Below are 26,097 nucleotides of genomic sequence, written 5' to 3' on the forward strand. Positions count from 1 at the left end.
TGAGTGTGTGTGCGCGCGCGTATGTGTGTGTGTGCATTTGAAAGCCTGCGTTTGCAGTACTGCATTCATGAACCACATGTATTCCTGGTAGAGCATCTACACATGTACAAATTGCATTTAACAGTCTGCATTAACTGTTTATTGTGTATTTGTATAGGGACAAGTATGTAACATGAACCATGCCACACACAGGGCCTATGCTAATTTGCAATGCCTGTCCCTAGACTGGCTTTTAAAGTACAAAACAACTGGAGACACACACACACAACAGTTAATACGAAGAGATGCATAATTACTGTCTGGATGCTTATAGCATGAAAAAAGACACTAATAATAAAAATGTTTAATTAGTGTCGGTCAAATCAAGTGATCCACTGAAAGGCTGGGAAATGAATTTAAAGCTTTTAGAAGCTGTTGTATAATATTTGAAAACTCAAGTGATTTTATAGCCTGTATGGCTTCCTAAAGGATCTGGCTTTTGAATGATGAATAATAACTTGGATATTATAGAAGTCTACCTGTTAATTAACGAGTCGTTATAGTTAAAGGAATGCAATGTTATCTATCTATAGACAACATGAACAATAGATGACAGATGTCGTTACCATGACATTAATCATTAGTCCTGTTGTAAAGCCTCGAGATGGGTGTTTCCATCTCAGTTGCAAAAAAACTGATGTGGCAATGAAGGACAGAACTGGCTGTAAAAAGCTTATTGGCTAATGTCTCGTGCTTGGCAAGTCAGCGTGTCATTTCATACTCCATTGCATCACCAAGATGTACAAAATAAACTTATTTTTTAGTCATCGTTACCCAAAATTAGTAACAGAGCCCTTAAACTCAGTAGGAATGTGTTTATAGTGGCCTTCAGATAGAATGCATGTTTAAGGCGCTTCCCCCATTGGTTTAATTTTTAACTGTGCAAAACTGTGTGTGAGGTGAGCATCTATATTGTTTTCACTTTTACGCCTGTTGTCCAGTTATGGCAGAAACAATGTCTCTAGATACTAAAACGTATTATATTCATCAGTGACGTCTTGATGTCTTTATTAATCACTTGATATTAATGAAGCAATCGAAAAACCATAGTGTTACCAGTCAAACAGAGCTCGAACTGATAACAGACTCACTCCAGACCCTTGTCTTCAGCTGTGTCTCACCCTTCTTGTGGCAAACGTCTTGCTCTGTTGCCACATTTAATTGGCAGATCTGTAAGCTTTGCATAAATCTTTGTAAATTACATTGCCCTTATCTCATGCCAGAGATGAGCCCTGGGGTCGCTTGATTCCATGTGATGACTGGGCCAGTGGGGCATGACAGGGAAATGACTCCTAATTGGGGAAAGCTAAGGGCCGTCACCCACTGACACACACTCAATAAACAACGCTGAGCTTTATACCGCTAAGCACCCTTTTTTAAGATGTTTCTCTGCCACATTTTCCTGCTGCACATACGCATTCATGCATTCATCACTTTGCTCAGCTATCTCCCTCCCTGATTGTTTAAAGTGTCTATTTCTTATTCCCAATTCTCCATAATGCAGTTGCTGATGGTCTGTTTTAGTGTTCGGTCAATGCAGAAGCGTCTAGATTGTGCCTGTAGACGAAGTGTGAGCATGTCTGTGTGCACCAGTGCATGTTATTGCACTCCAAGGCTGACACTATTGTAGTTAAAGCAGCACTTACAATGGCATGCCTACATCAGTATCACACCAAGTTGCCTCGACAATTTCCACAGATTTACAAAGAGTCAGAACAACATTGGTGTAAAGTTTAGAGCGTTTAATGTCACAATTTTGTTACCTTGCTAATAGGCAATAACTGCGGATTTACATGTAAAATGTGATTACTACCTAAAAATGGTAAATGAGCCAGTCTAGTGCAGTCATTGAGAGTTCAACACAGAAAAAAAAATCACCTAGATTCTTAGTACAACTTGATCTCACTTTAAAAATGATGCAGCACTGCTTTTAGTTTGCAACAACACCTTTATTTTACATTCTAAATGTTCCCTGCATGCGTTCTATGGAGATTTACTTTTAATACATAAACACACGTGTATACTGTGTTTATTTTCAAGTATTTAACTGATTGTCTGTGTGACAGTGAAGGACTGTCAATGTGCATTGACAATGTCCCATTAATTGTTTTAAAGCAATGTACTGTTAATATTTCAAATAAAAGTACCTTTATGTCCAAAATGGTAAACGACTCTCGTATAACAGTGTAATACACATAGACAAAGACTTGTTTAGTTGTGTTACAGTCATCATTATTGTACCTAGACTCGCTCCAGAAGATTGGATGCGCCGTGCCGCCATCTGGATTGACTGTGATGGGTTTGATTTTGCTGTAAGACTAAAAGAAGAACTGGAAAGCACAACTGTCAGAAGTGTTTCTGTCAAGTGTAGAAATTCTCCTGCAGCTCCACAGTATTCCTACCTTTTCATCGTCATTGTGAATGAACAATGCTCCAATCACCTCTTCTCGTTCCTTTTTTGTATCTCTCTTTTTCATCTTCTTTCATTATTTCCCTCACTTCTGCCAGCCTTCGACATCTCTCTCTTCCCCTTCAATTGTCCCTTTCACTGCACACATCTTCTCTTGTCATGTTTTCCTCCTGTCGTGATATTATTGCTTCTCTCTTTCTGCTCTAAGGCTCTCCTGCAGCCAGCGGCACAGGCACACTGCAGATCTATCTGATAGATATTAATGACAACCCCCCAGCACTCATACCCAAAGAGTCTCAGATCTGTGAAAGGACGTACAGGAGCATCAACGGTGTCAACATCACTGCCGCTGACGCCGACACAGACCCCAACGCTGGACCTTTTGTCTTCGAGTTGCCCACGTTTCCCACCACCATCCGCCGTAACTGGACAATTTCTAGGATCAGCGGTAAGGTGTTACCACTGAAGACAAATTATCAAATTAAAAAAATTAAAAAAACATTTTATTTTTTTTCTCTTCTGACAGTGCATCAAAAATCTCCTTACGCGTTTATTAACCATGTGCACGTTCATGTACATTGCTGTGCAAAAGTCTTGAGTAGCTTACCATTTCTTTTTATTTTGCTTCCAAGGAGCCATACTTATTACATCGTTAAGTACTTTTTTACTAGCACCCTGTCACACAAACATATAATTTGTTCAAATTTCTTTAGTTGAACCAATGAAAAATGTCACACAGCACAGTATGACAGGGATAAAATAGTAATTTTCTACCAACAAGGTGATTCTCAAAGAGATTTTAACAAAAAACTTGGCATGTACCAGCGAGCTGTGCAGTGTGTCCTTAGAAAATTTGAGGAAACTGAACAAAAGGTCATGATAGGTCATGTCCTTAAAAAATAGGAAAAGATCTAGCAAAGACCTGACACAGGACCTGAGAGATGTATCTAGCCTTTTGGTTGATTCATCTTTGACTGAAGCCTCGTCAGAAATGGTTTCAGTAGAAGGGTGGCTGCCAAGAAGCCAAATTACTCAAAAATTGGACTAAAATTAGTAGCAATGGTTCTTATGGAATGAAAAGCATCTGACTGGCAACAGCTTCATTTTTCAGCATGACAGTGATCTCAAACACACTGCCAATGCAGTAAAAAGATATCTGGATAAAGAAAATACACAATGGCCTCCCCAGAGCCCAGACCTGAACATTATTGAAGCAGTGTTGGATCATCTTGACAGAAAACAGAACAAAAGATAGTCAACATGTAAAGAAGAGTTTTCAGTGTCCTTCAGAAAGCCTGCAGAACTGTTTCTGAAGACTACTTAAAGAAATCACAAGACAGCTTGCCTAAGAGTTCAGACTGCGTTGCAGAATAAAGGTGTAAATCCCCAAAAGTTGATTCTGTTCATCTTGATGTAATGTTTTCAGTGGGAGAACGCTACATCCAGATGAGCAGAATCAACTTTTGAGGATACGGTTATTTTAACTATTTGTAACCCAGGAAAAAAATAATCCTTTTGAAAAATGAAATGTGATTGTTAGTAATGTCTCTTTTCCCTTTACAGGTGATTTTGCCCGTTTGAGTCTGCGGTATCAAATATATTTAGAGCCTGGAGTGTATGAAGTCCCTGTAATCGTGTCAGACTCGGGGAACCCTCCATTGTCCAACAGGTCAGTCATCAAAGTTAAGGTGTGTCCCTGCGATGAAAACGGAGATTGCACCACCCTCGGGGCCGTGGCAGCTGCTGGCCTAGGAACTGGAGCCATCATCTCCATCCTCATCTGCATTATCATACTACTCAGTGAGTTTTTGCTATTCATTCAGCGATGCTCTCAAACATATCACGTACCCACACATTTGCTGTGAAAAGTTGTCTGTGATTAGATTCCTCAAAACAGTGTAGTACATGGCACAGACATAAAATATTTAACAATACAATAACATCAGCACCAGTTTGTATAATAGATAAATGCCTGGAGTGCTTGAATCTTATCCAGCATCTCTGGATGAGATGTTTTTGTGTTCTTTTCCTGGTAGGGAAAAAATGCTACTATCATGTATGGCATCCCAATAGATCATTTCAACTGTAAGGGGTTTTTTTTCCAAATGTTTTAAAAGTTTAGATTATTTAGAATCTTCTATTATCTTATAACTCCTATTAACCCAGAATTCTAATTGAATCTGTTTTCTTGTTATTTACTCAAGTACAGCACACCAAGCTTTTGCAGTGATGACATATACAAGCACAAGATCACACAGAAATAACCATAAATATATAAATAGATAGATAAGGATAAAAAACTTAAGGATAAAAACTGAAACGCAATAACAAAGAAAAATTGTTCGTCATGATTCATATTACTGAAACGTTAACCGTATGATTAAGTAGGGAAAGGTCATAGTGGCTGTGGTTAAAGGGACTGTTTGGAGGAAATAAATTATGAGTAGCAGCCATCTGCCTGCTGGGCCCATTCATCCACCAACCGGCTCCCTAAGTGGTTTTGTGTTGGCATAGCTATGTCATTGTACTTTGCAGTTTGTCATGTTAACATAAACTTAGGTTGTTTATTCTTGACGGTCTTTTATCCCTCAAGACGAATGGCAAACAGCTTCCTCAGGATGCATTAGTAAAACCGACATTTAATTAAATGGTGCCAAGTCCGATACAAATGTGCTAAACGTATTAAACGCTATACATGTTTAGCATCTGCACTCTGTGCTTATATGCAGCCTTACTACTTACTTATCTGATTGTCTGCTTTTAGTTAGTTTTTTAGAGGTTGTTGCAACATACCATAGGGTTTTTTCACATTCATGTGTGTATCATTGCAGGCATGGTGCTGTTGTTTGTGGTGTGGATCAAGCGCAGAGAGAAGGAGAGGCAGACAAAGCAACTGCTCATTGACCCCGAAGATGATGTCAGGGATAACATCCTCAAGTATGATGAAGAGGGAGGAGGAGAAGAGGACCAGGTGAGATCCTGAGAGATGCACTTGCTCAAATACGCAAATACGCGTTCTGTTTCGGACTGTACTTTACTTAGATTTCTCTGCAGGACTATGACTTAAGCCAGCTGCAGCAGCCCGACTCCTTGGAGCACATCATCAGCAAGCCGCCTGGTGTCCGCAGGGTGGATGAGCGTCCGATCATCCCAGAGTCCCAGTATCCAATCAGACCTGTTGTTCCCCACCCCGGAGACATCGGAGACTTCATCCATGAGGTAGATTTAAAAGCACACATTATCTTTTGCACGCACAATGGCTCCACTGTTATTAGACTGTTTGTTCCCGCTATAAGATGGCCCACTCACTTTCACTTCCCATCAATCTGACACCTAACGTGATTACTTATTCTGAATGTTGTTCAAAACGTAGAACTCTACCAGGGTGATGGGAATGACAAGTTTTGCTTTATGTTACAGCTCCTCTCACCGTGCCGGGTTAATTTACGCACACACACGTACAAATGAGCACTGTCCACTCACACAACTCCAGCGTTGGAACACTGATGCGAGAAAATGCTGATTGACAGACTTGTGACAACACGTTCACACTCGAGAGGTGTTGGCAGCTGTTCAGCTTTGATCCATCCAGCCTTGACTCTCTCTCACTCTCTCTCTTTCACACATGCACTCACCTGAGCTCGCTTCAGCAGTCTAGTTAAACACAAACACAGCAAACACATGGTGTTTCTGCCATGCACTATGCCCAGACCGATTGAAGCTTTTTAGGTTTCTATCCATAGTATCTCTCGTTATGTGACTGAAATGGATGAAGTCCATTCTTTTCACCTAGCTAACCTTCAGGTCGATGGCCCCAATTTATCATTCTTGGAAGCGAGCAAAGAATCGAGCCTTGCCAGATAACATGAAGACCCCGTCATATCTTATTTATGAAACTGTGTCAAAGTATTGATGAAAAGGGATGATCGCACATTGAAATAAAGAGCTCCTGAGTTTTCTATTTGTATTCACGGATCAATCATTGGCACCTACACAATGAGGTTGTGTAGGTGCCAATCGTGCTGTGTAAACAGTATGACACGTAAGGGCATGAGAAACTTCACTTGTTCACCTATCATTGTTAATATTGATAATGTTGTGGCTGAGGCTCAGTAACTTTTGGCCTGTTATTGAGAAGCAAAGTTCAACACCAACCATATACACTCGCAATTTCTATATTGTCACTATGTAGAAGAAAAAAAACACAACAACTCTGCACACTACCTAGAACTACCTGAATTAGGTATATAAAAGATACAAACACCGTTCCAGATGTTCAGATATTTTTAAGAGAGTCAAAAGTGGCCACAGTAGTTTTATAAAAAATACCGCACTTGTCTAAGAAGATTGTGTATAAATAGTAGATAATAAATAGTATTGCAGCAGGTGCTGATTGAATTGGTCTGTTACTGATTTATGGTGTGTGATTTCAGAGCAGAGTTCAGTGAGATGATGGATCTGGGATTTGAAAAAACAAACAAACAAGCCTGTTTCTTAATCATGTAGTGCGTGCTTTGATGGACCTGGAAAGTTTGCCTGAGGGCAGACATTCAAACAGCTGATGAGCAGCGTGAGATAAGTCCTTTAGGATGCAGCATACTTTCTACAACCAGTGATATTTACCAAAAGCCTTCTGTGGATCCTGCAAAAGTTTTTTTTGTTGTTGTTAAATTAGCTTGCTATGATACATACCTCTAAAAATAACTAGTAATTCTTTAAGATAAGTTATTTTCACTTCTTGTGCCTTTTTTCTGAGCATAATCTTTAAGAATACATTTTTATTGTGGTTTTCTATGCACTATGATTTAGAAGATCCTAAACCAAACAGAACAATGCAAAACAAAGGTCAAACTGGTCTATTATCATATATGTTGTGGATGCTCTAAGACTTAACTCTCAGCTTTGGTTGCCATATCTATCACAGATTCCCTCTGACTCTGTTCTGCTGATTTGTTATTTAGAATCCGGTTGTTCTTCGCCAAGTTAAGCTTTGGAGGGTATTACCTCTGTCGTCCTCAGTGTATCTAATCGGTGTGCAGCAAAGATGGTCCTTTAAACTCGCCGAGCTTGCACTAATGTGCAGGACTTTGCCGGAGGCATCTCTGCACCTTTGGTCCTGTGTATGAATCTGGTGCTCCTGCTGCCATTATCACAGCCTCTGTGTTGTGTTTCATCTTGGATCGTGCCTCCTATGTACTACATTTCTGATGACTGGGAGGGCACACATGTTGATGGCTTTTCTGCTTTCTTGCCCTCTGGTGGAGCTTTCCTGTATGTCTGTCATCTTGGCTTCTGATAACTCCATCCATTCATGTTCGGGTTCCCAGCATCTGACTGTTTATCCGCACAGTGTCTGGGAACTCTGTTCAGCTGCTTCAAAGGTGACACTACCACAATGCTACCCAGCTGCTTTTAGGTAAAACCTGCAGCAATCAGGTTCTTATATTAGCTTCGCATGTACATGTAGAGGTATGAAAACTATATGAATGCATAAATTTCTGTAATGTTTGATAGTTTTACTTAAACATAAAGATGATTTTGTACAATGTTAAGTATGGGTACATTAAAGATCCCCATGTATACAACAGGTACGATTCACAGCACCTTGAACAAGCTGACATTATTTTAATTATGCAATGCTACAGTATATACACAAATATGCTATAAATGAGGGCATGATTTACATTAAATGTCAGTTTGATGCAAAGCTGAGTTTAATGGCTTTGAGGAATATTGCTCAACATACAAATCACATAAAGTACTGCAACAGTTTAACAGCTGACTTCTCTGCTTTCCCGTCTTCTTCAGGGACTGAGAGCAGCAGACAACGATCCTACTGCTCCTCCATACGACTCCTTGCTGGTGTTTGACTACGAGGGTAGCGGCTCCACCGCTGGCTCTGTCAGCTCCCTCAACTCCTCCAGCACAGGAGACCAGGACTATGACTACCTCAATGACTGGGGCCCCCGATTTAAGAAGCTGGCTGACATGTACGGAGGAGGGGATGATGATTAAATTTGCCCAGTCGCACGCGTACACACACACACACACACACACACGCAAACACACATCCTTGTCCCGTCAGCTGGCCTGCCATGCTCTGACCCCTAAAACAAGGGGCTATTACATCCTTATTGAACACAAGATAACAAGGACATGTTCACACTGACCAACGGACTGACCAACCAACCAATCAAATTGCCCACCACAGAGGACCAGCGCCATGAGTCAGTTTCGGGTGCTCTTCTCAACCGTCTCCTGCTCTAAGCCTGTCTGTGACTGAAATGGAAGCTCTGATTTTTCAGACTTCTCATTAATTTTCAAACTGTTGTGCTTTTGTTCCATTTGAATGTTATATGCTAGATTTAGGTTTAAGTTCTTCTTGTCAGATTTTCATTTTTTTTACCTATGTTTGTGTAGCCTTTTATTTTTATTTATTTTTTTATATCCTCACCCCTCTTCGATTCAAGCTGTTCCCTATTCCCGAGGGTCATCGCTTTTCCCTCGCTGTCAGCCCCCGCCCGACTCTCTGAAGAAGCTTTAGGTTGAGCTGCTTGCTTTGTCTGAGGCAAACAAAGGATAAGAAAAGGAGAACAAGAACATCGATATGAAAGTCCTTCCTGCACGAAGGGCCTCGGTTTATTCTTTCTTGAACTTGAATTACTTAGAACAGAAGCACTGTTGTTTAAAAAAGTGCCTTCAGTGGTGCGTATTTTAGCTGACTCCCGCTAACTCAGGATTGGTTGCCATTCTCTGGACTTACACGCCCCCATATGACCCCCTGACCCTTTAATTCACACCTCCCTTGTCATTTCTCCCGTCGTGCAGGGCTGTGGTAGCTGCGGGAGATCTCAGTACTGGTTTCAGAGGAGTGGTGACTGGCCAACGAGGGCGCTTTATGCTAGACGTACTGTACATAGGCCTACAGTGTGTCTGTAACTTATGGACAAATCATTAACTTTTCAAGTCAGGCATATCTGTGCTCCTAGATCACAGCCAACTTGAATGTGATGAATTAAATCACAAAAATACATAACAGGACTGTCTTAGAGAAGAAATGCATTATGTGTCTTTGTTTATCGTGGCTTCAATAGCAGCTGTGTTTGTTTTGAGCTCCCTGCGTTTGCAGCGAAAACTCGATACGGCTTGTTACTAAATTTAAAGTGTGACAAGTCACACGTGTTACCTCTGTAATGTTTAACTATGTATGTACAGGTGAGGGTTATTTAGGAAAATGAAGGTATTTAATATGATTCTGCCTTTAAGATAACTTAAAGTCTGCGTGTTTATGTGCATCCAAATCCCAAAAGGTTGATCCTTTTCATCTGGACGTAGCGTTTTTCAGTGGGAGAAACGTTTCGTCACTTAGATGCAAGATATTTGCGTCTAAAGGTAATAACATGGCACCAGTTATCATGCAGTAAAAGCGCCACAGAAACTATATTAAATGTACATTTATGAAGAAACTACCAGATAACTTTAAATAGCTCTGATAGCATTACTTACAGAACAGTTATCTTGTCCAGGCCCCATTCTGAGTCCCTCTGTCTCCCTTTTTTTCATTATCCGTCTGTTGACTCACTGTTGTTTCTCAACAAACTTTTAATATACAAACTCTGGTGCTGGTCCCTGTCAGAGAAACTGTGGGAATTGAGCCTCAGCCAGGGACTTAGTGCCTTCACAATCTGTCTCTTTTCAGGCAGCATTTCATTCATCTGAAATTTTCTCCTAAAATTTTTGGCTTTGAGTTCAAGAGGTTTTTAAAAAGAAGTTAGTAGAAGGGAAAGTATAAGAAATTCTGCACTTTATCAAAGCAGAAAAAGCTAAACTAAAGCTTCAGTAATAACGTTTTTCTATGAGACAGACATTTTGAAAGGCAGTTTTTGTTGTGACTTAATGAAAAAGCAGCGCTACCCGTGGGTTTTTGTAATCATATTTCAGGGCAGTGTAAAGAGAACTGGGGGGGGGGGGGAGAGCTTTAGTCTCTGTTTTATGTTATTTAAATACCCAAAACATTTCACAGAGGGACCAGACGCTGGCTACAGATAGAAAGGTTTAATCATTCCTTATCTTCCAAGTGCAAATTAAAACGCTTCTCAGTGGTGGCTCGTTTGAGCTCCATGTGAACTGACCAGATCGTCTATAAATAATGATTATAATGACTGCTTCGTGGAAATATCAGTAACAGTCACATTCACATGATATGACAAGAAGGATCCGGGACTCTTACTCTTTTTTTCCCCCTTCTTGCTGCTGCTTTTCAGTTGTTCTTCACCTGGTCGGTTTAAACAGATTAAAAATACAGTATAAGTATAAACGTGAAAAGTGATGACATGGAAAAAGTAAGTATGCTCTCAGAGTGGATGTACGGAAGTTGACTTGTGATGAGATAAATGTATTTTTATGCAAATTGAAGAGAAGTTAAAACGTTCATTTTCAACTATGAACAGGGAAAGCAGCATCTATAAGTGTAATTAATAAGGCGAACAGGGTAACAATCTCTTAAAATTAGGTAGTTGTAGGTCAAACCTTGCATTGTAAAGCCAGAAAGTGGCGATGTTCAGCGCAGCTCTCAGCTCAGACATGAGAAACAGAGTGGTTCCCCCAGCTTACAGCTGGATAAGCTCTTATCTATCCGACTGCTCCTCAGCCTCCAGAATATCTACACAAAATAAACACAGCTGTTACTTTCTGCTATTTGTGATTATTTCTGACATAAGTGTTGTATATACGGAACATTTTTATACATTTGATGACATGATTTACCTGTTTCCGTGCAGTCTTTGCATTTCCTTTCACCATAGTTTTGTTTAAAACAAATACCTGGCAAACTATATTTCACAAAAAGCCATGTGCATTTAAAAGAATCTGTAGGATTCTGTAAGAGCTTACAGCCATACTCGTGTCGCTGTTCAACTTTTGCTTCATTTTTAGCAAAAAGGCTCCACTTAAAACCAACTTGTACAGTCTATACTAGCACACACTCACTCCTCTAGGCCTTACTGTATATATGTGAGTGTTCTATAATATATGAGCCCGTTCAGCGTTGTTTTAATCCAGCAGTAAAGCTGCGACTTTGCTGATGGCCATCCAGTGTTTGTAGAATAAAGACATGCTTCACAGACTACTCGTACTTTCTTATTGGACATTCAGACCAGATTCAGGGCCAGACAGAACACGAGGCCCCACTTTAGACAACCTAACTGACCTTTAGAACCGCCATGTTTAGATAACGCAATGACATTACAATACTGAATGTTAATGACTCACAGTTACACAGCAGCAAATATATCAGTGGATTGCATCAGACTTGGCTCCCCATTAAAATGCCGTTTATTTGGGGAAATAACGGGGCTTTGGCCATTAATTGTTACCTGGTCCACTTGTCTTGTCCCTCTATTAAATGGAGGGAAAACGTTAACAAACAAGATTGAAGGAAGAAAGAAGTATTGCACTGCTGTAGTCCGACCCTGATTTCTGTTTTGGTTAAGGGACATTTAATCTCACTCTGGACACTGCCTGACCATGGACACATGCGTGACGGGACGCTCCGACAGAAGCCAAACTATTGTCCTGCAAAGGCTAGAAACACAAAGATGAGCAGTGTTTCATAAGAGTTATCCTAATGCTATTCAAGTCCAAGTGTACATAATGTAGTATTTGCTTGAAGCTAAAGAGACAAAGTTAGCCAAACTGTAACTGTACAATTGGAGCTTTTTGCATGTGTCTTTTTTATAATGGACAGATGAGTTCTATTACAGTAACCATACTACATTTCAAAAAGTGTTGCAGCCCGCATGACAGGCGCTGCAGTCCAGAAGGCATTCTGGTGTACCATAGTCACATTATTTCAAATGGAGGAGATTAAAGAAAAAAACTTTAAAAAAAAATTGCACAGTTATTGAGTCAAAAGACTTCTTTTGTAAATTGTCAACAGCACAAATATTTTGTATTGTTGTTTGTACCATTTTGTAAAAAAAAAAAATGAAGAAAAAAACAACCAAAAAAAAAAAACCAAAAGGGAACGAGTCTGTTGTTTCAAGCGTGTGTTTATAGTGCCACTGCAATCTTGGTTTCCAAATACCGTACAGTACATGCGCAGCCTTGCAGATCAACCTTGTAATATAGACGCTGAGCTGGAGATTCCCTGTCAGCACCATGTGTTATAAATAAAAATTTCCCCTCCTTGTAAGAACACTGCCTCTTGTCTTTTCTTTGTCACCCGCTGATTCCTGCACGTGTCGCCTTTCCTCACACTCATCTTGTTTTTAAAGTGCTAATGTGGTCTAAAAGTCTTAAAGTCTTTAATTTTGAAAGAAGTCTTAAATTGTACGCTGAAAAGTTTTTCTCTTACGCATTTTTTCCACGACAATAAATTGTCACTCTTGATTGTTTGTGCAGATAAGAAAGCTATATAATTTACACTAAACATTAGGACAGTGATATTCTTTAATGTGCATATTTTCACGTAAATGACATTAAAGTCTTTTTACAAAGCCTTTAATGTAATTTTGAAAGAATAAAAAAAAACGTTGCATGTTATTTGCATGTAGAACTACTGGAAACAATTCAACAGACTAAGAATTAGAATCAAAGAGAATTAGAAATGATGATGTGCCTCGCCTCACATCCCTTTATACGTTGATGATTGAATGTCGTGTTTCAAATTAGGTTTAGTGCCAGCACTGAAAAAAATGTAAGCTAAAATGATCAACACAACTGAGGCTGTTCATTTGTCAGCTGCGCCTGACAGAGCCATCTTCCAAGGTGAAATAATGAAGTATTTCCAAGCAGAAGGGAGATGAAATGCGGACAGGAAAAACACAAAGATCTTCATTTCATTTCCTTTATTTCTGGCATTGCATATTGAAGTAATTATTAATATTTCCATTGTAAAAAAATTCTGCAATGATGAAGTCTATCAGGCAGATCGGAGGTAACATAAAAATAGAAATACAAATCGGTTAGCAATCAATCCGAGCAGTCAAAGCAGCATGAGGAACAGGATGAGATGACCCTTACTTGCTCTCCTTTTACCACAGCAGTTCAATGAACCAACAGCAGACTGCATCTCCTCATTGATTGACCTGTCAGAGCACGCCAATGCACGCGCAGACAGAATAAACCCCGCTGTTACACACTGCTTACACAACAACGCATGAACACACAAATCTTCTCTGCAAACTACGAGAAAACTGATGGAAAAGCGAAACCCGCTCCTGCTCTCCCACCAGTCAGGCTGCTGGGCTGACAGGTTGACTTATCTGACTTTCTGACAGGTAAGTCAGAATGGATTAATTCAGGCAGGAGTCACAACACTATCAGAATTGCCTCATGCTGAATTTTTACTGTTTGGATTTATGCATGTGTGTGGTTTACACGTGATATGGATCGGAGCTGCAACTTGCTTTTACATCCTTAGCTATTATTTTTTTCCAGTCAGCACATTCCCCGTGTCTCAAAAGAGATTAAATGTTCATAATGTTACACTTGACCAAAAGAGATCTTATCTCAAATGAGTTCAACATTTCAGGAAATGTCCTTATTTGCTTTATTATCAAGAGTCAGATGAGAATATTGATCCCAGTCTGATATCTGCTCTTCAGTATGCTGGTGGTTAGATTGGCTTGCCCAAAGACTGCAAGCTCTCCTGGCTGAGATAATAGATTCTGTATATGAATATGTAGCACAAGCAAATAACATGTTCCAATACTTTTTAAAGAAATTTTCTACTAGCACATTAATAAGTACAAATATAAAACTGTGTCCCTCTCTGTTAGTGGCAGAGAGAAAATTTGTATGGTGAGCATCATCACCTCCAAGCAACAGGTTTCTGTGTTCAACTTGCTGCTGGAGCTCGCATTGGATTTTCTCTGGGTACCTGAACAGGCGTGTTGGGTTTGAATGCTTGTCTGTCTTGTAAAATCAGAATATTGCTTAAATTATCAGTCACAACTTTTGGAATTTAAAGTGCTATTTAACGTGATCAAAATACGTGGAAGGTATAGATAAACTGTCAGGTCCTCAATATATCTGTCATTTTATCATACAGTAAATAGCTGTGCAACACATTGAGAAGAACTTTGTGGGCAATGAATGGCGCCTTATTAAAATATTATAGTTAATTACATACAAAAAATGTGTTATCCTACACTCAATATTCAGCCAGGGGATCTATTTTAAGTCTTAACTCATGTGTGAGAATATATGTATGCTTAGGTATGCAGGATAAAGTAACAAAAAAAGCAACAGGCGCAAGGCTCAAAGAGATGGAAATAAAATCAAGTGTGAAACTAAGGAGACAAAGAAATGTAGAGCTAGGCGGAAAAATTTGGTTCCCTGAGTCTCTAAAATGAACCTTTTGTACAAACTTTCTTCTAAGGCCAAGATCAAAGCGAGGCATGCAAAGTCAGATGTGAAACCTTTTCACACAGCATGGAAAACTCACTTGTTGACGTTCAACTGAAACACAAGTGGGTCCGCAGTGAAAATGCTTCGAAGCATACAGTACTGAAATAAAAGCACTTAGCCTCTTAATTGCACAGGGTTCTTTTGTGCCCATAGCTTGTGGGTTAAACTGATTTGTGTCCTATCAGATGGCCTTATTGTTTAGAAAAATGCAGATAGATATTCAGCCATTCATTTTCCTCCCACTTGTCAAATCCAGGCTAACCAAGAAGTTGGGCATACCCTGGACAGGTTGCCAGTGTGTTAGAGGCCTTATTCAGAGAAAGGCAGGCAACTATTCACATCTATTAGTTAAGAGTCACCAATTAAACTAACATGCATGTTTTTAGTCTGTAGGAGGAAGCCATAGCAGGCACAGGCAGCCAATGGATTTACAATCAGGACTCTTTTGCTAGGAGGCTAACCACAGCAGTGCTAACCACTACACAACACAAATGTGTAGTGTAGTGTAAATGTGTATATATGTTGACTTTTGAAAAAAGTCAACATATATATCAGGATGTAATGTAATCTATACTTAGGAAAAGGTAAAATATAGAATGAACAAGATGAATTATCTGGTCCAGTTTTATTCATTTAGGTAGATTTCTGTTAACTTTAGCACAAGCTAGGCTAGGCTCTTTCTTCCCATTCCCATTTCTGCCTTCATATTTTATAGAGAAACACTAGATGCATGTTTTACCATATCTTTTATTAAAAATACCTTAAATGAACAGCAGATTCTCTTTCTCTTGATACCACCAGAAGCTTGATTTCATTCATTAACAACATACATGTACATATAAGTCCCTGTCTGATTGGGTTTCCTTTTTTGGCTTCCGTCCTCCAGCTCATTTGAGGGAGACACACACATAGACACACACAACTGCTAATGGAACTGTTGCCCTGAGGAAACATGTCGTCATAAAAAAATGTGGATGAGATTAAGCACTGTATGTTCCACCACTGATCAAAGCATCTCATGACGTTAATGCAACTGACATCAACAGTAAATGCAACCTTTTAAAAACAGAGTACTTGCATGCTGGACTTAGAGGTCGCAATGAGCGAATCTTAACACTCCATAAAAGCACGAATGAATCATCTCAGGTGCTTGTTCAGGAAATAGGCATAAAAACACTGGAAAAGCAATTTATTGCTAAAAAAAAAAAATTGCTTTGAAACACTTTTGTTTTTATGAAAGCAACAAATATACAAAGAATCCAAAGCAGTGTTTGGTGATGAGTCTGAGAAACCATGCAGTCTGTAAAAGCATCAAATAAATTGCCTCAAATTGGTATATGACTCATCTATTTTTTAACCTTCTCTCATCCCTGTGTGTAAAATGTTTTGGTGTGTTGATGACCATTATAAATGTCATCTGCAATTATTCTTCAGAGATTTGTCAGAAACCATGAATGCTTTGATTAAAAAACCCTGTTACCATGAATCAAAATGAAAATTCAAAGCAAAACAACGTTGAATTTGAGATATTTGATGTCCTACCATAATCCCGGTGATAGGCCAATTAGACATAATTTATACTAGCATTATAGTTATACTAATGGCATCATAAATTAAGGTAATTAATGCCCTAGCATTCCTGCCAAAATACTTATCTTCATAAAACACTCGGATGGCTCTTTTTAAACTTCATATTTAAAAGTTGTGACACCAAACTTTGTTGACTCACACTTTGTTGACTTATTAATTTAAGGTTTTATGTGTGAGGACAATAAAAATCATCTGGTTCTTAGTAGGTCTTAAAATTATTCAAATACAACCTCAGATGAACAACAACGCATGATATATTACATTGTTTATTTATTGTTTATTTATCAAAAATGAAGCCAAAATATAGAAGGTGTGTGAAATAGAAATTAAGTGGGTAAGTAGCAGCCAAGCACTGCGAATCACAAGCACTTGATTAAACAATCATCAGCAACAGTGAGCACATCTATAAAAGTGAAGGGTTATAGGATGGTTTCCAGACAAGCTGAAGTCCATCATTCTGCAGTGAGAAACATTATTCACAAGTGGGAAACATTCAAGACAGTTGCCAATCTTCCTAGGAATGAATAGCCCACCAAATTCACCCCAGCGTCACATCGTGCAATGCTTAGAGAAACTAATGAAATTTGTCAAGGTGTTTATAAAGTTGAATATGAAATTACCACGTAAAACAGGTTATTCTGTTTATGCCCTTTCTTAGCTAGTTAGATGCTGAAGCACCACCCAGAAAAACTTTATTTACATCTGCACCGTAAATGCATCACAGGGTTCAGAAGGAAAAGTGTTGGAGATGTAAGCTGGAATGTAATCATTTTTATTATTACTGAGCAAGTATCTACATCCTGTCACTGGAAGCAACACCAGGCAGCAGCACAAGAAAAATCAACTCATTCAATAGTAATATGCATTAACCTGTCTATCCGATTTAATTACTCATTAACTGAAGGTGTGCCAAAAAGTAACTGCCAGTATTTGCCAAAAAGTGATTGCTGGGTTTTAAACTGCTGTAAATAACTTGTTGGCGACCTATAATCAGTCAAACCTATCTCTTATGAATGATATCAAGTCATTTTTAGCTAGAAAGAATATTGCTGTCACAAGGTTGCAATCAGTTTTTGGCAAAGTGACTTTTATATATCCTTCATTTAACCAGGTTAAAAGGGTCACCGAGATTAAAAATATAATCTTCAAGAGAGGCCAAGAACCCAGCAAAAAACGTAAATGATGTGACATAAGCCAGAAAAGGACTGGAACACAGAAATAATGCAAAGTCATACAGATACTTGCAAAACAGATCATTTCTTTATTTCATTTTGATCAAAGTTTATCATATAAAAATAACCAGATAGAAACATCAGCAGTCAAGTTTTGTCACGTCACGTAGGTGAATTTAATTTTTCACACGCTATCTTGTGATAATGAATTTATATGGTACCCTAACCAAGATGGATGATAACCCACTAAGCTACGGAAATAATGGACTCACTAAAGGTTTTGGTGAACTAACAAATCCTAAATGGCCGAACAATAACAATTATGATTGAAATATTAATTTCCTGAGCAGCACCACAGGTGATTTTCCATTAGAAATTAGATTAGAAAGCACATTTCTGCGACATTTCAGATTGTCCATAAAATCTACTTTAAAAAAAAAAACTTCTTTAGATCTTAATAAACCATCAAGCGCCCAAGAGCATCACAGGTGTGCACAAAGTGTCAAGTTTTTTGATCTAACGTTCAAAGAAGCTGCCGTTTGCCTTGATGATACCACTGGAAATATCTTACTGAGCTGCTGTTTGTCACTTGGAATGGTTTTCCACTGATGCCGCTTTCTCACAGACCTTATTATGGTCACAGTTGATCATGATTTAGAAGTAATAACCCATGAAACAGCATTACCAACGTGGCATCATGAAGACAAAGAGCCCGTTGATCAATCAAAAATAAATCTGTTGCCAGTAATTGCATGAAATTTGTCCTTTGTGAAATTAAAGAAACATCCTGTATCATCACAGACCCTAGCGTTCATGCCTGTGGCTTCGGTTCATCTTGGATTTCCACTACTCAGCTCACACTGGAGGCAAAAGGGGAGGAGAGAGGAGGTCCCTCAGGACAGAGAATCAACCGTTGCCTATATTCTCTGCGCATAATTGAACAAATTAGCAATGAACAGCTGTTACCTGTTAAAATGACCCGCTTTCATTTTATCACCATGGACAAGAGGTCTGATAGCATCTGCATGCTGCAGCTGTCAGCCATTCTGATTAGGTTGCCAATTCCAGCTTTCAATATATCATGACAAACATAATTACCTCAACATCTCTTTTTATGGATTCTACAAATCGCCTGGCGCACAGAGCATGCCAAGTGACCATCAATTACAGCCACGGTCTGCTGGTAGCACGTCCACTTGGCTGCTTCGACTTTGTCAACCTCTTTCCTTTCGGAGAAAAGATGGTCTTTAATGTTACTGTAGCTGAAAGCCTATTTCACGTGTTTAAATTAAGATAATAGCGGGTGCACGAACTTAATAGTCTGACCTCAAAGCCTCCCTGCTATGGACTTACCAGTGGTACCACCTCTTGCAACCCCATGAAGTAGAAAGAAACTACTTGCTGTGACGTCATCCTTTTGCTATTCAGGGAGTTCAAGATAGAAGACCTGAGCAATAATAGCCATTTATAAAGTTCTGGCATTTATACTGTTGCAGTTAAGTGGCTGTAAAAGAGTAGTTAGAATCAAAAGAGTATAGGTTAATTGCCTTAAAGTGAATGAAAAAACTGACCCCATGCTGATGGATTTTAAATGAGGGTGGAAATTTCTGTTGATTGTACGAAAAGAAAGAGCAAAGTGAAATAAAAAACAAATAAAATTATCGTCACGATTAGATTCAAGTTCTAAAGACACAAAAAGGTAATCCTCTTAAATATTATACTGCGAGAAAAGACAAAGGCGCTAATTTCATTCATTATAAAATGAAGAAAAGATTGTGGAGGCTGATGTTAAAGGAGTCACTTGGTCACATGGGTATTATCAACGCAAACTCCCCCTCTGTCTGTTACAGTATTCACTCTATGTTAACTTTAGGTCTTTTTGGCTTGTCAGGAGTTGATAGAGAATCAGCCCTTTTATACACGAGTATCAATATGAAGTAGCTGATGCTGATTCAGTTCAGAAAATGGAGTAACACATTATTTTCCACACTGGCATCATTTTAACCCTTGGATGCACAACCTACCAATACCTACATTCTTCCACGAGTGGGTTCAAAAATGACCCCAAATAAAATCAATGCATTTTGCTATAAACTCGGTTGTTATTTTTCAAAATCTTTAAAACAAAGAGTTTTAATATTTTCATATAGTCTGGGTCCTGTATATCTTAGATATCAGATTCTGAGTCAATGCCTCCAATGGGCTCTTCATCCCATCCATCCTGGATCATTTGTAGGGCAAGGTCCACAGGGATCATAGCTGGCCTCATAGCAGCCATGTTACTTTAGATATAAAAAAAAAAAAACATCAGAAAGGACAATGTTTGAAATGCACCGAAAACTATAAACAGGGCTGCACATAAGTGGTACACAGATGTGCAATCGCTGTCAAAATAAAAGACGCGCACCAGATAAGAAGTTGGAACGCGCGTTTGCGTACATTAAATGTTCTTCAGGAGGACAGACATTTCTTCAGAACTCTTAAAGATGTCGAAGAACCAAGCTACGTAAGCAATTACTTTGGTTTTCCTCCACGGCAAAAGAAGCGCGTATTCTCAGAATATCCGGGAATACTTTTATTTTGACAGCAAATGCGCACCTGCGGACCACTTATGTGCAGCCCTGACTATAAATCATGTTACTGTGTAAAAATTAATTCCTGATCCATCAGAAGTGTAAGTGGGACATTCAGAGTTGCTAAGAATGAAAGTTTCATAGAAGATTTCATAGGAACTGCTTGAGGTCATTTCTGACCCCACTTGTGGAGGAGTGGGGTAGTGATACAAAAACTGCATTTTTTTTAATTAATGAAAACATAAATAAAAATGCAAATGGCCTCATGTTACAAACTCATTTTATGAGGAATACCTGGAATATGAATATATTACAACTTTTCATTTTAAAGATTTTAAAGAAAAACAACCCCACGGGTGCATCTAAGGGTTAAAAAAGATCTTTGCGACACATTCAGTGATGGAAATATAAAGAACACTTGTCTTTGTTTTAACTCTGCATTTCCTGTGAATTCAGATTAAATGTCGAACACCTGCCTGTTCAGCATTATTACTGCAATTTGTAGTTTACAATTATTTCGACAAAAGCTTTAGACAAATTCCCACAAACCTCAGCGGGTGTTATTTTGTGGGTACAAAGACATCAAAATGTGACATTTCTAATTAGTTTCTGTATGAATATATTTTAAGTAACACCTTTATCGTTAGTTTTCCTTGACGACAGCACAAGAAACATCCTATGAAGGAAAAAAAAACATGCACTGCAGTCAGCTTCAACCTTTGAAATACTGGACATTATTCCACGAGCCAAACAATGTATCATCTAAGAGGCATCTTAAATCCTCCTCCTCCTCGATTATGTGGTCACACAGTACACCAATCAACAGCTGACCTTTTACTGTAGGAACAGTCATAAACACAGCAGGAGGAATGTGGGTGTGATCTGTAGGCTAAGCAGTCAGGGAGAAATGATGAAGTAGAGAGGATTGGTTATCTACAGATTGTCTCATTTGTGCAGAATAGTGATTTGGAATAGATCTCTTTTGGATCACAAGTCTTTACTTGGAAACTTCCAGCTCTGGACGGCAGCGATTACACAAAGCATCAAGAAATTTAGTTAGAAGAGCTAAGTGGTAACATAAAACAAGCCAAAGGAAGATAGAGACTCAATTAGCTAAGTCCCCAATAAGGTACACTGTAAACTCTTGAGACCCTATTTTTGCGGAAATGAAGAAAATAGAAGATTTTCAACCGAGCAAGCGAGCGCTAAGGGGATGTAAATGTAAGGCATTTCACACCCACCAAAACATACAAACACTTTTTCTATCGAGGGTTTTCTCAGACAGCCTAGTGTAGCTACTTCCCCAATTCCCAGTGCAGCATCTTCAGATTAATACTTCATATTTTATTTATGAAAGCAATGTGTTTATTGTTTCATAAAAAAATAAAGAAATTGCCTGAACATGGATTTTTTATTTTATTTTATGTTATTGTGCAGCTATACAAAAGGATTTCATCTGAAGATTTTATCATAGGATGCACAAATAACTACTGCCCATGGATATTAAAATATTTGGGTTTGTGCGTATGTGTTGTGGATGCAATTTCAAACAAAGCATGAAAATATACCACAGCAGTAGTTAATACAGCAGCTCCATCCAGGGCCATATCTTGAACCTGAGTGTAGGTAAGTGCTGACAGGCGGTCAGATTGTGTTGACAGTGTGTGTATGTGAGTGATAGATAGCTACTCAGTGAGTAGCTGTGGAGCATAATATGATTTAAATGTAAGAATGGAATCTAAATCTGATTTCAGATAGTACTATGGGCCCAGAGCTTCTCTCCTTTACCCCCGTCCCTCGCCAGCCATAATGCGGTCAGCTGCAGCTGTTCTCTCCGAGGTGTGGTCTCACTGACCCGGGAGGACAGATTATCAGTTTCAATCTCAGCCTTTAGATGCCTCTTTGAAATGAATCAAAACACTCCACCTGCCAATGGTGTGTGATCTCGGGTTCTTAGAAAGCGTGAAGCGACTACATTCTGTCGATGCGGTGACTTGTGGAAAGGAGTGGAAACTTTCGTGATTGTTTCCCCTGCGTGGTTTGACTGTTTGAACCCGCTCTCATTTCTCTGGAGATCCCACTCCGCCCCTATGGTGCATTCATTCTCTGAAAGGATTAGATGAGGAGTTCACTTCAGGGGCATCAGGCAATCTGCATACAATAAGTCCACCACAACTGTGAATAAATCAACATTGATGTAAGACAATAAAGTCAATGCGGTGTGGCTATTTGTTTATTCTTATTACACTATTACACAGAGCTATGCACTTTGGATCATTCGGAGTAAATGCATTACTTAAAGAGGATTCAGAACACAGACTGCCTATGCCATCTCTATTTCACTCAATGCGTGCTCCATCTGTGTCCCCAGAGGTGGTCCGGCAGTCCACTAAAGCAGCCATTAGACGGATATCCAATCAGACTTGGGCCATTCGCTTCTTCCAGCATCTTCTTCTGTCTGCCACATCCTCGGGCTATCATAGAGGAAATGAAAGTCACTGATGGAGAATCTGAGGTAATGGTATGGATAGATAGATGACTGGTCTGAGTGTGTTTTCAAAGCTCTCTTGGTGTATATATATATAAACACTGACATGACTGAAAAACCACAGGATAATCACGCCTGCTTTGCGAGGAGTAATGTCATCGAGTGTATAGGAAAATTGCATCGCGGGAGGATGGTTATCAGTCAGGGTTGTAATGTTATTGTTAGCGATGAGAGCTTGTCTAGGTCTGGATTGATTTAATGCCGGAAAGTTTCCCAGCACGGGCTCACCCTGACCTTTCAGGGGAAAAATTAGATTTTGGAACTTGCCTCCCATGTAGCTGCCAAGTCACTGAGGTACTGTTAGTCCAGACCCACAAAACCACTCCAACCAGTTAGTCATGAGGGGAAACAGCCAATTCAATGCTAATAGGTTCAATGCTAATGCTAAATTCTATTTTTGTCAGAAAAATCATAACAGAAGCCATAACAGTTTTCTTGTCTTCAGCTAGCACTTTGATATGTGCAGTGAAAACTGATTTGTCGAGATCTGCTGCAGATAAATTGGTGCTGTAAAACAATGCACATACACCTGCAATTAGAGTAGATAATTATGGCTGCTGCTTGTTTCACCTCTTTGAATTCTTTTTTCCAAGATAACTTTGAGATAGCAGAGAAACTTGAAAGCAAAATTACCTCTGACAAGCAACTTTCTCGTGTTGCCATTCATAGACATGCACTTGCATGCATGCACAGTCACACACTCGCACACACTGTACTGTAAAAAAAAAGAAGAAGAAGCAGTAAACAGTGCAAGTATTTAAAAACCTGAATGTCTCTGATAATAATCCTAAACCAAACCTTTCAGATCTGACAGCTGGAAAATGTCAAGACAGACGAGATTTTTCCCCCCCTAAATTATTAACATAGAAATGGAACTGGCATTTCCGATTCTGCAAGATAATATGTAATCTTGACATTTATCTGTTTATAGATTCAACATCCAAATCCAATCTTTGATATTTGCAGCCTTTTGTCTTTTTTAGTCCCCATAGGAAAAACATTTCACTGCTGTGTTAGAATAGACACAGCGGGTAGCTTTAAGTGGAGTCCCATTTTCAACAATTGGGATGCTGTGAAAAATATAAATAACAGAATTCAATAATGTGAAAATCTTTTATACCATATGTTTAATTAAAAAATTGTACGAAGAAAAGATATCAGATGTCCAAACCAAAAAAAAAAAAGGGAAAAATGTTGAATTTAATTCCAAGATTGAACAGATTGTCAGTTGGACATGTCTCTCACAGTCGTTTCAGCTCAATGTGCCAAACGTTATCAAGAACCGTGTCCTAACCTGGAAATAAATAAAAAATTGCATAGCCTTTGATTTTCTGACCTTTTAACTTAAAATCTAATAATAATAATAGTAACATAGGCTTTGTTTCCAGACCTTTTAACTATAATTTTGCTTTATTGTTGGTGTCTTGATGTTTTAGAGGGCCATAAAAAAGCTCCTCTCCTTTTGCATGAACACCTCAGCATCTCCTCCAGTGATGGGAGCAGGGTTCAAAATAAAAAAGCAACTCACAGTTGTAAGACCCAAACGTCCGTCAGGCAATGCCTCTCAAAAACACAAACAAACTCTGGCATCAGACTTGTTGGAGTTTTCAACTCATGGTGAGTTTCAACTAAGCAGGTGCACATGTTGCTGTTTTTCACTGTTGCTGTGGGGCATGCTTATTTATCTGCTCCGATCCCTGTGGTAAAGTTGGTAGCCAGCTGTTTAACAGTGGCCCATCACGCTAGTTATATATTTATTTATTTTTTGTATTGTTCTGAAAGCACACTGTTGAGCAGACCAGCAAGGGAGGACTACAAGGAAGAATTGGCTTTAAAGGCTGCTGCTACTGATGATGAAGTTTGATCTTACTTATACAGACGTATGACGATATGCTGTGAAGAAGTATTTTTTCCCTGAATTATTTTTTCCCCCCATTTGTTACACTTACATGTTTCCAATCGCCAAACATAATTTTAAAAGGAAGTTGTATAATGATCTAATTTATTAGTGGAAAAATGGTATCCAAACCTAACTGGTCTTACGTGTAAAAATTACTTAATTACTTAAAAGTAATTGCTCTGCCCTGTTAAATCATGAATTAACTGTGATTAACCACGTTTTTGGAAAGCAACTCAAATTCACTGGCCACACCCAGGTCTGATTACTGCCAGACCTGTTCAATCGGGAAATCATCTAAATAGAACCTGTGTGACAGAGGAGGGGGTGCAGCGCAACACATCATACCACAATCTCAAGAACAGAGGAGGAACAATAGTCACTGGCATCTATCTATCTACAAAGCCATTTTTAAGCCTTTGGGACTGCAGCAAACCACAGTGAAAGCCATTATCTACAAATGGAGTAAACTAGCGGCAGTTGTGAACCTTCCCAGGAGTGGACGGCCTACCAGAATTACTACAAGAGTAGAATCAATGACTTGTCCAGGAGGTCACAAAAACCCCAGAATAGCATCTAAAGGTCTAACTTGTTTCAGTTAAAGTTAGTGTTCATAATTCAACAACAAGAAAGAGACTGCCCCAGTGTCCGTGGCAAAGTAGCCAAAAAACATCTTGATGATCCACATAACTTGTATGACGTGGACTAGCGAGACAGAAGTTGAAATTTCTGGAATGTTTGAGTCCCGTTACATGTGGCATAAAACTAACACACCATTTTATAAAAAGAACATCATACCATCACACCTGGTGGTAGTGGCAGATATGTAGAAAAAAAAGCAGGAAGAGGGGGAAATACTTTTTCACAGCATTGTGGCTTTTAATTTATTTTCCAGGTTTGTTGAAGAAACACGATACATGTTAAGAAACCGTTTATTTAACAGAAGCTGTTTAGCCGCAGCGTCTGACTTGAGGAATGGCAATGTCAGCACTGAGCCTGTCTGCCTCTCCGCTGTTTTGGCCGCAAATAAAATGTCCAACGCTCACTGCAAAGGTTCCCGAGGATGTTCTTCATGTTTTTCTCATTCCCTCTTTCACGATAAAGCTCACATCAGTGGTTTTAAGTAAATTGTCTCACCAACTACGAAAAGGCACAATTTAATGCCCCTACTAGAGTTACCTAAATTTAGCACTTTTATGACTTTTTGCCACATGTCATCAACAGGTCAAAATCTTAACTTGCTCTGTAGCTGATTCCTGATTCCTTTGCAGCTGATTACAAACTAAACTGGTGTCACCCCCTTAATCCTTGGCTATACCTTACTTTAAGTGCTAAGTAGCAAATATTAGCAAGGTGGCACCCTGTTAATATTTGCTACTTGCATCATCCTGTATGAGTATGTTAGCATGCTGACATTAACAATGAAACACACACGTGCTCATTCTTGATGAAGTTTC

The 26,097-nt window shown here is 39.0% G+C and overlaps 1 protein-coding gene across 1 annotated transcript in view; it reads left to right on the top strand.

Moving 5' to 3' along the window:
- The window catches only part of LOC146494514 (cadherin-4-like), a 249,844-nt gene extending 239,430 nt beyond the window's left edge, over nucleotides 1-10,414 (top strand). The window contains exons 13-17 of the mRNA XM_085147303.1: nucleotides 2,658-2,897; nucleotides 4,013-4,249; nucleotides 5,281-5,420; nucleotides 5,504-5,668; nucleotides 8,258-10,414. Of these exons, the coding sequence (XP_085003429.1) occupies nucleotides 2,658-2,897; nucleotides 4,013-4,249; nucleotides 5,281-5,420; nucleotides 5,504-5,668; nucleotides 8,258-8,464 (989 nt within the window). The 3' untranslated portion in view covers nucleotides 8,465-10,414. The remainder of the gene's footprint in view (nucleotides 1-2,657; nucleotides 2,898-4,012; nucleotides 4,250-5,280; nucleotides 5,421-5,503; nucleotides 5,669-8,257) is intronic.
- Nucleotides 10,415-26,097: the final 15,683 nt, after the last annotated feature.

This window comes from Neolamprologus multifasciatus, chromosome 20 (genome assembly GCF_963576455.1).
Source record: "Neolamprologus multifasciatus chromosome 20, fNeoMul1.2, whole genome shotgun sequence".
Lineage (NCBI taxonomy): Eukaryota > Metazoa > Chordata > Actinopteri > Cichliformes > Cichlidae > Neolamprologus > Neolamprologus multifasciatus.